Below are 12,784 nucleotides of genomic sequence, written 5' to 3' on the forward strand. Positions count from 1 at the left end.
AAAACTGAAGTAGAATCCACTCAAATAACAAACTTGCTACGATGGAGTCTCCCGTCGGACCGACGGATGAGTTGGCAAGCAGGCTTATCTGTCGGTGTGTGTCCTCATATGGGAGAAGAGGCCGATTCTGGATGCGCAGCACTTCCCACAGGTGTTGCAAGGGAAAACGTCTCCAGAAGTTGAGCCCTGCTTCCTTCGCTCACACTTCTCCTTAATGGCCAGCATTCTCTTGTTTTCAAACGTTTTTATACCACTAGAGCACAGCATCCTCCAGCAAGAGCGGTCAAGGGCATCAGTTTCCAAGGAAGCGATGTCTATGTCACAGGTTTTAAGGTTTGTCTTCACGATGTTCTTGAAGCACTTGCAGGGTCTTCTGAGTTCACAGTGGCCTTCCTTCAGCTGGCCATACGAAAGCATCTTCGGGATCCTGCTGTGTGTCATGCAGACATGTCCTGTCCAGCATAGCTGGCACTGGATCAGCAGGCTTTCGATGCTGGGCAGGCCACTCCTCTCTAGGACCTGGGGGTTGGAGACCCTGTCTTGCCACTTTATGCCAAGGATCTTTCGTAGGCATCTCTGGTGAAACTGCTCAAGTTGTTGAATGTGATGGCAATACGTCCTCCATGTTTCACAGCAGTACAACAAGGTGGTCAACACAACAGCTCTGTAGGTTTTGATTTTGGTGCTGAGCCCGATGCCTTTGTTATTCCACAGCCTGTTGTTGAGTCTGCAAAAGGCAGAGCTGGCCTTGGTGATGCGCAGCATCACTTCTGCATCAAGGGCTACGTTGCTGCATCGTGTGCTGCCCAGGTAGCAAAACTTGTCGACTGACTTGATCTCTGTGTCATCGATCTTGAGGCACTGGCGTTATGTGAGCTAGCTGGTTGGTACATGGACTCGGTCTTGCAGAGGCTAATGGTGAATCCAAAGCGCCTGCAGGAGGCGGAGAACCTGTCCATAATGAACTGCATGTCCTCATGGGTGTGTGCAGCAAGCATACAGTCATCAGCGAAGAGGAATTCTCTCATCAGTGCCTCAAACACCCTGGACCTAGCGTGGAGTCGCTGCACGTTGAAAAGTTTGCCATCTGTGCGAAACTGAATGTAGATGCCCCAGTCAGTCTTGGAAGGCTCAATCAGCATGGCAGAGAAGAGAATGGAGAACAGTGTTGGTGCCAGGACGCAGCCCTGCTTCACTCCATTTACCACAGGGAACAGATCTGAATGGATCTTACCTTTAGTTTAACTCTATTTTTCATTTTATCATTTCTCTGTATGGAAGATGCACACATGCCTAGGAGCCCTGTTCAATGTTAGTTTTAGATGCCACTGTTATTTAGACGAAAGACATACACACAAACTGACAAAGACTAAAAAAAAAAAAAATAATAATAATAAAAAATTATTAAAAAAAAAAAAAGAACAAAGTTTTATTCTTTTCAAATTCTTATACCTTGGGTAAACCACATGCTCCATTATTACTGCTGCTGGAAAAGAACACCATGCAGCCATTTCGCCATGAAGAAAGATTAGTTTTTCCCCAAATTAGTTTTTCTTCCTCTCATAACCTTTGGCAAGTTTTATTATATAACACTGGCGAGTTTTTATAAAACTAAAGATTTTTTTTTTAAATACATGCTTTTTGTACATAAAACAGGTCCTATTTTCATCTTTCTGAAATAATAACAACTAAAGAGCTCTACAGTAATAATTTATCAATATTACCCCTGCAAAGCGCATTGTTCACTCACCTACAAGCGCCCAGTCAATGTTGCGGATGAAGGAGTTGTCCTCATTTTCATGTTCCTGCCGTCTGCCTCTGGCGTCGCCTCCCCTGGCCCTGTCGGAACCTGGTCCGTTCTGCGGCTGGCTGTCTTTGCCACTGTTCTTGCGTGAGCTGTGGGCATGGCGATTGAATGCTGCTGTCTGGTTGGTGCGCTTGCTTCCACCTCCACTGCCGCCACTTGCTGCACTGGTGCTGCTCCCTTCCCGCAAGTCGTTGTTGATGTAGTCCGCTTTACGGTGAGAGGCAGCAGAGGCCTTGCTGGAGGTGTTGTTGGGTTTGCCGTTGTTGAGGACCGTCTCCTCCTTGCTGCTGCCCTCTTTCTCACCACGTCCTTTCTCATCACAGCTTTTGCTCTTGTCTGCTAGGTTGGTTTGCACTTTGGAGCTGGTCTTCCCCTGAAAGATTCTCTTGGGGTCAAAGAACAGTTTTTCGTTCTTCAGGGTCTGAGCTGTGGAGGCTGGTGGTGATGGGTTGGCAGGGGGTTTGTGTGACCCTTGGCCTGCAGTGCCCGGGGCGGAGACATGGCTGTTGTTGTATATCCGGTCCTGAGGGATGTCCTTGCCACTCATGCTGTAGAAACTTCCCGCTGTGACCGAAGGCATTGCTGCAGAACTGGTGGCAGGAGGTCTGGTGGCGTGGTTCTCCTCCACCACGCTGGTGCCGCTGCTGATGCTGCTATTGCTGTTCCTTCTCAGTGTTCCCTGCTGCAACTGACAATTCAGGCTCTCCACACTACTGCTGCGCTGCTCAGCGCCCACATAGTCTGACAGCTCTTCAAACTGGTCCAAACCGTAGCGCGAGTTGGGCTGCACATAGGTGCTGTGGCTGCCCTCAGGAAGGTTTGTTTTGGAACGCTGGTTGACGATTCGGGTGTGAGAGAACGGACGCCGTGTGGCAGGATGACGATGTGGTTTGGACTGAGGTGGTTCAGAACTCACTTTCGATAGCATTTCTGGCTCAGTTTTCTCATTTCCAACAGCATCAGTCTGTGGATGTGAAGGCTTGCCTTTGTGGGCTTTTGCCACATCTGAATAGGATGGTCGTTGAGGCTCTTTTTTGACTGGTTCCTTGGCCTTGGCTGGTTTACTAATATGTGCAGAGGAGTCTTCAACAGGTGTGTGAGGAGGATCTGTGTCCTGTGGCTGAGGTGAAGACCCAAACGGCTCATATGACTGTCCAAATGAGTTCAAACGTCTCAGCGTATCAACATACATAGCCTTCCCTTCTTCAGCTGCAGTACCACCGTACAAAGGCTCAGAGTTCTGTCGCTGTATTCTCCTCTGCACTGGTGTCACTTTCTCAAAACCGGGGACACTGTTCTGACTTGAAGTTTCAGTGTCAACAGGATCTTGGAAAAGGATGTCATCGGCGATGGTAGAAAACGCTGTGAATGCAGGGGCTGGCAAGGAGACATCCACATGAGTGGACCTAGTGCTGTGGTGTCTGGGCACCGCTGGATTTGACAGACCTGCTGTATCAAACGCATGCAGACTGGAACCAAGCTGTCCTTCCACAATAGGTGTTTCCCGGGGAGAGTAACTTGAAGTAGAGTGTGCAGCCAAATACTCTGTGAAATTCTGGTGTGGGTCAGCAGTAGGACTGAGAGGACGCAGGTCAGGTAAAAATGATGGGGGTGGGTGGGAAAAATCAGGGTGTGTTTGGAAGGAAAAGTCTGGCGGGGGTTGAGTAAAGTCAGCAGGAGGCAACCCAGTCATGTCAGCAGACAATGGAGACATACGATTGCCTGGGCTGTGAGTAAACTGAAGGGAATGCAGATTTCCAAAATCAGCAGGCGAGCCAAAATCTGGAGAAGATTCAAATCTAGATGAACCAAAACTGAAACGGTGTCCCATATTTCCAGATGAAGAAGTCATGGACCTGTCTGGACAAATCCCAGCGCTCAGAAAATCGGCAGCAGTGAAAGAGTCCATGGAGCTGTTTCTTGAACTGGCAGCAGAGGAGGATGAGGCGGGAAAGGCCCTGGCTCCAGAGCCAGCATCTGCTGCCAGGACAGCATCATCCACCGACTGCAGCCACTCATGCAGGGAGGTGGGGGAGCCGGGCTGGTTGGGCATGCCACTGAACTGCGTCCACAGGCCGGGCGTGCTCTCAGCAGTCTGTGGAGGTGCAGAGAACAAGCGGTGTTCTCGTCTCCGAGCCTGGCGAAGAGCGGCTCCTCCTAGTGGGCTGGGGGGGTTGGGAAGCCCACGGTCATCTGCCATGGTGCACACTGTCACAGGACACTACCATCCCACAAAAAAAACCAAGGCACAGGTCTGAAAAAAAAAGAAAAGAATCATCACTTAGTAATTAGCTGAGATGGGGAAGTTCTGACCTTGTGATTTAAGCTTCAATTGTTGAAGACAAAAATCCATTCATTTTGTGTATACACAATACATAGAACTGTTAGTAAGGTTTAAAAGAACTTGTGTAACTTTATAAGAAATGAGTATGTGTAATTAAATGGAAGATTTCAGTATAAAATGGATTCTGGAGGAACAATATGGATTTTGGAGAAACAATGTTTTGTACCTGAATGTCAAGAATGTGAGGAAAACTTTTGATTCTGTTCCACACCAGAGATTAATTCAACAAGTAGAAAACAGTGTAGATTAGATGGCAAACTACTGACTGGATATATAAGGTTTTCTTTATTGGAAACACCAGTTTTTACTGCTCCCCCCACTAGACCTGAAGTGGTGGTCTGGTTGCTATCTTATGAATGAGATGACAAAACAAGGTCCTGCAGGGTATAGGTTTCTTGCAGTCATAGGTAATTGACACTTACAACTTTGAAATGGCCCAATAAAGTGGCAGCCAGTTGGTCACTTGATTTATCAATTTTTGTTGTTGTAAAATCGGCTAAGCTAAAAGGGATTTAGCAGATTTCTCTTATTTTCCAGCAGAACAATCATGACTGCTTTTTCAGACTCTGAAAAATGTACATATATATATAATCATTACAGTTGTTGCTCTGCAGTTTGACATCAAGCAGAGGGACACTGTTTAAACAAATCATAACTTTTACCGAGCCAGGATACAAAATAAGGTACTTTTATATTATCATTACTATCATGTGCATTTACGCCTTATCTTGAAAAGAAGCCCTAGGCATTTACAAATAGAAAAAAAGAACAAAAACCATCAATATCAAAAAGAAAAAAAAAGAAAACAAGGTACATAACACTACTAAATTATTCATCACCCCCCCCCCCCTCCCCAACACCCAAACACACACACAAACACTCGCACACACACATCATAGTACACAATCAAAACAGTACACAATAAAAAATACAACCTACAAATTCCAAAACTCTCAAACTCACTCACTTTGGTAGTCTTTTTAGTTCATACTGGAGAGGGATAAACTGTTGAGAATTATTCAGGAGGGGAAAAGGTGGGTCTTCAAACTGGATTTGAAAGGCTGCAGCAAAGAAGAATGAAGGAAAGGCTGAGGAAGTTGATTCCAAAAAATGGGGGCTTGGCATAAAAAACTGTGTTGGCCATACATTTTGGTTCATTTTGGATCCTAAGCAGGTGGGTGTCACAAGAAGAGCAGAGTTGGCACACAGGAGGAAAGATGTGCTGCACTGTGATAACACACTATTCCCAGGGAGAAAAGCCTCAATTTCACAGAGAAATCTATCATGACAACAAATTACCATAGTTACACAGAACATGAAGAGTGAGAAAAGGGAATTTCTAATCGTGAGAAGTGAAGGTTCGGAGTGGTATTCTTTACAGTACTTTATATATACTGGGTCAACGGTTTAAAAAAAAAAAAAAATCTTTTTTCCCCATTTTCTTTTATAGATTAAAAAAAAAAAAAAAAAAAAGTTTTACATGATAATCATCATAATGTTAATCCTTGTATATGATGATTCCTTGTATATGATGGTTTATAACAGATCATGAGCTTGGTGTTTTATCATTTTCTGAGACTGACTAAATCAAGGCTAGGGTCGGTTTTGAACCCTTTTATAACTTCCTGGGGATCACATGGTCTTTCCAACCAATCTGTGGGCTAATGTTACCTTTTCTTTCATATCTAAGAAGAAAACCAAATTTCATATCAAGATGAAAAAGCAATCAAGAAATCATATTCTCTCAGGATATATCATTATCACTTTAAATGCCAGGTGAGAATGATGGAGGGAAAATGGCGAACAGTAGTATCTGGTTTTATACTTGGATGGAAAGTCCTCCTTAGCACACTCACCTAATTCTGCAGAAATGAGAACATTCTTTAGAACGAATGGTGGGAACTCAAACAATGTTGACAATGTACAATGGAGCAACAAAAACAAAATGAAACTATATAAACATATCACACAATATTTCAAATCAAAATCTGCAATGGAGTAAAAAAAAAAAAAAAAAAAAAAGGGGGGGGGGGGGGGCACAAAATGGAAATATATGCATTTTCCGGGGGTTGTATTTTACAATTAGATTGCATCGTCAGTCACTAACACGCTGGTATTTAAGTTCAGCATCCAGTCACTGTAATATTTCCCCTTTCTGTACATATTTGGAACATCTGTTCATATCCACCAAACTTTCGGTTTCGCTGCGGCCGTGAATGCCGACAGAGATGATTCATTCTCCCAGACTGCCATAAAAAAGCAAACCATATGAAGGCAATTTGTAACCCTGTCAAAGCACAGCTATGCAAAGTGATTATACCATAATTTTACAATACTTAAAACAAATATCCAATGATAAAAATAGCTAACAAGAAGCTAACTACAGATGAAACAAGCTCATTATGGAGCCAAGACGAGATCGTCCCGAAACTAGGAACATGTCTTAAAAACACATACACTCCAAATGCAAGTACTACACTGAGAAAGCATTCAATGTTTACACACACAGTCATTTATATAAAAAAGGAAAATATTAAAATGACGCACAGAAGTAATTACATATCATCTGAGCTATAAAGGGAATCTTAGGGTCAATAAATTAGCAACGTACTATTTCCAGACACCCAAAGCAGTTGTCAACTCGAAAATCTCGCGCGCCCCACGTGACCCCCGCTTCCGCGGGCAGATTCACGAGAATTCGGTCTCGGCAAAGGTTTTCCGAAACAGCAGATTGCCTTCGTTTCTGACCTCCCGGCCTGTCCTCTCTCTCTCAGTCTCTCTCTGCATATTGATCACCACCGGACAAAAGAGGCTAAACACCATCGATAGATTTCCCTCCATCCAACTTAAAAATTTAAACAAAGTGCAGCATATCATGCATGCACTTTCACACGTACCCGTATGCAAGCACAGGCACGCGCGCGCGCGCGCGCGGCGCACGGCACCGCACACACACACACACACACACACACACACTGACACACACATACACACACTGACACGCGCGCGCGCGCACACACACACACACACACACACACACTGACACGCGCGCGCGCGCATACACCGCACACACACACACACACTGGCACTGACACACACACACACACACACCGTGCACACACACACACACACACACACACACACACACACACACACACACACACATTTTGACACACACACGCGTACATTCATTCAGATTGGCCACAGCGGCCCCTACTGAAGGGGTGAAAACAAAGTACAGTAGTCAATGAACCCTTATGTCTGAAGAAAAGCAAGTAATATTGTCTACTTAACGGTACTGATGAACACATTAACAATAAATCTATAGTTTGTGTAACATCTCTAACCCGTTGGAGAGATTTATACAGAAATAATATTGCTAAATGTTATCATTGTTAGTATAATAATCATTATTATCTTTTTTCCCTTTTTTATTCTTATTTATTTATTTTATTTTATTTTATTTTTTTAATCTAAATACTCATTTACTTCTCTTTTCAAGTTTCTCCTTTTCTTTTTTTTTCTTCTCAAGGCCTGACTAAGCGTGTTGGGTTACCGCTGCTGGTCAGGCATCTGCTCAGTGGCAGATGTGGTGCAGCTTATATGGATTTGTCCGAACGCACTGTGACTGACGCCTTCTTGAGCGCGGCTCAGTACTGATACCGATACCGATACTGATACTGATACTGTGATCTTGACCAAAGCGTGTCACACTGCACAACACCGTGCACTACAATACTGCGTTCAACACGATACTACACTTGAAATAACCATCTTTTAATACTTGAAATAAACAACAACCTCCCCCCCAACCCCCTCTTCTGACGCCGGAATACAAAGAAACGACGAAGTTCCAAATATATGAATTGTTAATGCGCAGATTAACCTTCGCTGGCTATCGTGGGTCGTACACGACCCAGAAGGGTACAAAAACGCAAATATCTCAGCCAATTCTTAATATTTTTCTACGAAATTTCAGAAATGCTTCCTACACCTAAAAGGCCAACTTTTGCACACACACACACACAAAAGGAAAAAAAATCATTAATTAGTTAATGAGTAATTAAATGTGGCGTTTTAACTACACACTGCCGCTTGTGTGGGTCGTGTATGACCCATACTTTTTAAAGAGTAAAAAACGTGGTCACCCCTCGAAAGCTCGTGTGGGTCATGCACGACCCATATCTTTTTAATAGTGATTTCAGAAGGTTTAATTTGCAATTAGTGAAGGAAAATAAAGAAGTTTTACTTTCAATAGCCTCACTACCCCACTACTCTCCCACTACCCCCCCCCTCCCGCCCCAGCCCCGCCCCTTTCGCCTGTCTTCAGCTATAACTGACCCCCTTCCATCCCAGCACGTACCTGTGTGGCTGAATATCTTAGATTGTGCGTGTTTTGGATGCTATGAGTCATCTCTCTCTCTGTCTCGCTGTCTGTCTGTCTGTCTCTCTCTCTCTCTCTGTCTCACGGTCTCTCTCTCTCTCTTTCTCTGTGTGTGTGTGTCTCTCTTTATCTATCTCTGTGTGAATAAGTAGGGTATGTATGTATGTGCATGTGGTGTTATGCGTTTGTCTGTGTGATCAGTTGTGCGGGTGCGCGCACGCGCGCGCGTGTGTATATGTGTATGTGTGTGTCAGTGTGTGTGTCACGGTGTCGGTGCGTACCGTGCGTGCGTGTGTGTGCGTGTGTGTGAATGCGTGAGCATGTGTTTCTTTTGAGTGTATGTGTTTGTGTGAGTGTGTGTGCGTGTGCCGCGAGCGCATGTGTGTGTAACTGATCAGTTGTTACGCCATCAGTGTTTTCCTTTTCGATATTTTGTTATAAGCTTTGGAGGAATATACAGGTTTTTGTCTCTTTACAAAGTATGGGTCGTGCACGACCCACACAAGCTTTGGAGGAATATACAGGTTTTTGTCTCTTTAAAGGTATGCCGGGTCGTGGACGACCCACATGACTGCTTCCGTGTGTAGTCAAAAGCGACAGGCAGTGAATGTTAAGTACCTGATAACGAAAAAAAGATACGGTGCATGGTGCAGCGAATATGGGTTTATCTGCACGCTTAGACGTCCCCTTGAAACTAAAGTCATTCACAAGCAATGCCATGGAACTCTCCGTGCTCACAGCGCCGTCATGCAGTGCGACTGTGTCCCCAGTCAGTCGGACGTATGTAGGTTAGTGGCCAATGTGACTGCAAAAACTAGTCAACCCTGCAAAACCACTAACATCGACAACGACGATGATGATTATGACGATGACAACACAAACAACAAAATAACAACAGCAGCAACAAACAATAATAACCAACCAACCAAAAAATTAATATCCCCACAAGACTGAGCGATGTACTGGTTCAGGGGAGATAACTCGTATTTACTTGACAAAATTTTTAGTTGGCGACTGTCGATGCGATGTTATCGGAATTGATCATTAATTTTGTTGTCGATTGGAAAACACACACACACACACACACACACACACACACACACACACACACACACACACACACACACACACTGTATGAATGTATGTATGATAGTCAGTCGTGTTCGACAATGACCATCACTGAGAACAGCAGAGGAGTTAACTGCTGTCCCGACCATCTGGGCTAGGATTTGATAAAAATGGGGAGTGTCTTGCCCAAGTTACATCCCCACTCTCTCGGCCAAGGGGGTTTTAGGACAGTCTGCGTTGGGGATGGTTCCCAAAAGCCACCTAGCCCCCAAGGCTGCAGCACTAAGATTCAGTACAATTTTGCCTCCTAGTTTGAGTCCTTCAGAAAAGACTATGCTGTAAGTTATTTCCCATTGCAATGGAAAATCCATTGATAATACAGCTGGCGCAACCGTAAACATGCGCCACACACACACACACACACACACACACACACACACACACACACACTGACACACACACACACACAAGAGCATCAATACACCGTCTCTCTCTAGTCACGTGTGTATGTGTCAGTGTGTGTGTGTGTGTGTGTGTGTGTGTGTGTGTGTGTGTGTGTGAGTGTGTGTGTGTGTGTGTGTGTGTGTGTGTGCGTGTGCGTAGTGTGTGTGTGTGTGTGTGTGTGTGTGTGTGTGTGTGTTGTGTCCTTGAAACAGTGAAGTCATTCGCAAGCGATGCCATAGTGGAACTCTCCGTGCTCGTCAGCGGCCAATGTGACTGCAAAAACTAGTCAACCTAGCAACACCACTAACGTTGACGACGACTGACGATGATGATTATGACGACGGACTGATAACAACACAAACAACAAAACACTGACAACAGCAGCAACAACTGAACAATAATAACCGGCCAACCAACCAAACCAAAACATCCTCACCATATATCGCCATTCAGACCTTTGGAACTTCTTCGTTTCTTCGTGCTCGTTAGAAGTTTGTTTGTTTTTTCAGGTATCAAAAGCCGCGGGTGTTGGGGTCAGTTTTATTTCAGTCAAGTGTGGTATCAAGTTGAACGCCGTATTGTCAGTAGTGCACGGTGTTGTACAGTCACCGGCGGTGTGACAGGATGTTGTACTCTTCATTAAAAAAAAAAAAATCTGCATTTTGTTCTTTTGTTGTGTACATTAATCTTTAAGGATTTTATGACAATAAATTAACTGAGTCGAGTCGAGTCGAGTCACACACACGCACACACACACACACGCACACACCGACACACACACACGCACACACACACGCACGCACGCACACACACACACACACTACTCAGTGACTGGAGCGGACGCACACACCACTGGCACACTGACACACGCGCGCGCGCTGAGAGAGAGAGAGAGACGGCGGTGTATTGATACTCTTGTGTTTAAGTGGTATGTCAGTTCAAACCCCTATCATGGTTCAGAGAGAGAGAGAGAGAGAGAGAGAAGTAGGACTGAGGTCGAGGTACTGATATGGTATGGAGGAAGACAGGACAAAACGAGAGAGAAAGGGGGGATTTGAGAGGGGGGGGGGGGGGGGGAGGGTACTTTCGGGTTTGGCGGCATACTTCAATCATCAAATCTTAAAATTTTATAAGAAAAAAAATCATCGTTTTCATCACGACAGAAAAATACGTAACAGATAATGTGGTACGTAAATTGAAGGGCCGGGACTTAATGTACAGTGCCATCATCGAACACAGCAATGCCATCATCGAACACAGCAATGCCATCATCGAACACAGCAATGCCATCATCGAACACAGCAATGCCATCATCGAACACAGCAATGACGTTTATCAAAACGAAGTACTGTTGACTGGCACTTTATCGAGAGCACACTTTTAATCAAGCTTATTTCAGTTTATTATATCTCCAACTTCATTTTGATATCTCGCTGACATGACCCCACCCAGCCTCAGTAATAAAGCTGCAGAGCCCAACGGTATAATTTATCAGGAGTTGTCGAAGGCCACTCCAAACTGAAGGCCAGACAGGTACTGCAGGTGGGAAGGCCACGAGTCATAGTATGTTCATGGCCACACCACACGCAGAAACGTCAGGTGCTGATGTACTCTTCCGACGCCGTGTGACCGTGCACACTCAAGTTGGACGTGCTTGGATTAAACACACGTACGCACGCGCACACACACGCATGCACAAACGTCTGGTGTTGATGTTCTCTTCCACTGCTGTGTGACTGTGCACGCGCAAGTTGTTCGTGGTTGGATTAAACACACGCACGCGCGCGCGCGCACACACACACACACACACACACACAAGCGTGCGTGCGCACACGCGTGCGTGTACACAAAGTGGAAGGCGTGGACATGACATAAGTGTGAGGGCCAAAGTCAATCGATTTGCTCGCGGCGTCTTTCTTTCCCTTCTGCCACGGCACGCTCAGCTCGCTGCATTCGCTTGGTGGTGGCGAGAGACGATTCGTTTTATCTTACACACTCTCTCACACACACACACACACACAGGTGGAACGAGGTACATGCAAGATAAACTCCGCCTCCCAGCAGCCCACCACTACTACCACCAGACCCACCACCACCTCCTTCTCCTCCTCTTCCAGTCCTCCTCACCCCTCCTCTCCCCAACCCTCCATCCACTGCTACTTCCGCCTTGTTACCATCACCACCACAACAACCACACCATCGCCACGGACGTACACACACATACACACACACACACAACACATACAGAGCACACTAACAGTGAGTTTGCGAAGGGAGTAACATGAAATGCGAGGTGGGGGGCGTGAGGGGAGAGAGAGAGAAAGAGACAGGAAGAACACGCGTGTTGCTTGCCTTGGCTGTGCTTTATTAGTGTGGTGGAAGTGGTAGTGTTCGCCCGTCGTGCCGCTGTGAACTGAATCACTTCTCGCTTCTCCTTCTGCTGCTGGTGGTGGTAGTTGTTCTTCGCTTGATCCACATTTTCTTTCAGTTTTTTTTTCTTCTGCGTCAAGCAGTGACTGACACACACACACACACACACACACACACACACACACACACACACACACACACACACACACAGAGAAACACACATAGACACAGACACAGACACAGACACACACACACACTGCTGGCACACACACAACTCTCAGAAGCCAAAAAGAAACACACACACACACACACACACACACACACACACACACACACAGCGAAGGGTTGACATGCCGCCAGAACGACA

At 45.4% G+C, this 12,784-nt stretch overlaps 1 protein-coding gene across 1 annotated transcript in view; it reads right to left on the bottom strand.

Annotated features, from left to right (window-relative positions):
- LOC143294569 (uncharacterized) overlaps nucleotides 1-6,876 on the bottom strand; it is a 61,166-nt gene extending 54,290 nt beyond the window's left edge. Inside the window, 2 exon segments of the mRNA XM_076605945.1 lie at nucleotides 1,751-4,061; nucleotides 6,763-6,876. Coding sequence (XP_076462060.1) covers nucleotides 1,751-4,007 — 2,257 coding nt within the window. The 5' untranslated portion in view covers nucleotides 4,008-4,061; nucleotides 6,763-6,876.
- Nucleotides 6,877-12,784: the final 5,908 nt, after the last annotated feature.

The sequence above is a fragment of the Babylonia areolata genome, chromosome 20 (assembly GCF_041734735.1).
Source record: "Babylonia areolata isolate BAREFJ2019XMU chromosome 20, ASM4173473v1, whole genome shotgun sequence".
In the NCBI taxonomy this organism is placed as follows: Eukaryota; Metazoa; Mollusca; class Gastropoda; order Neogastropoda; family Buccinidae; genus Babylonia; species Babylonia areolata.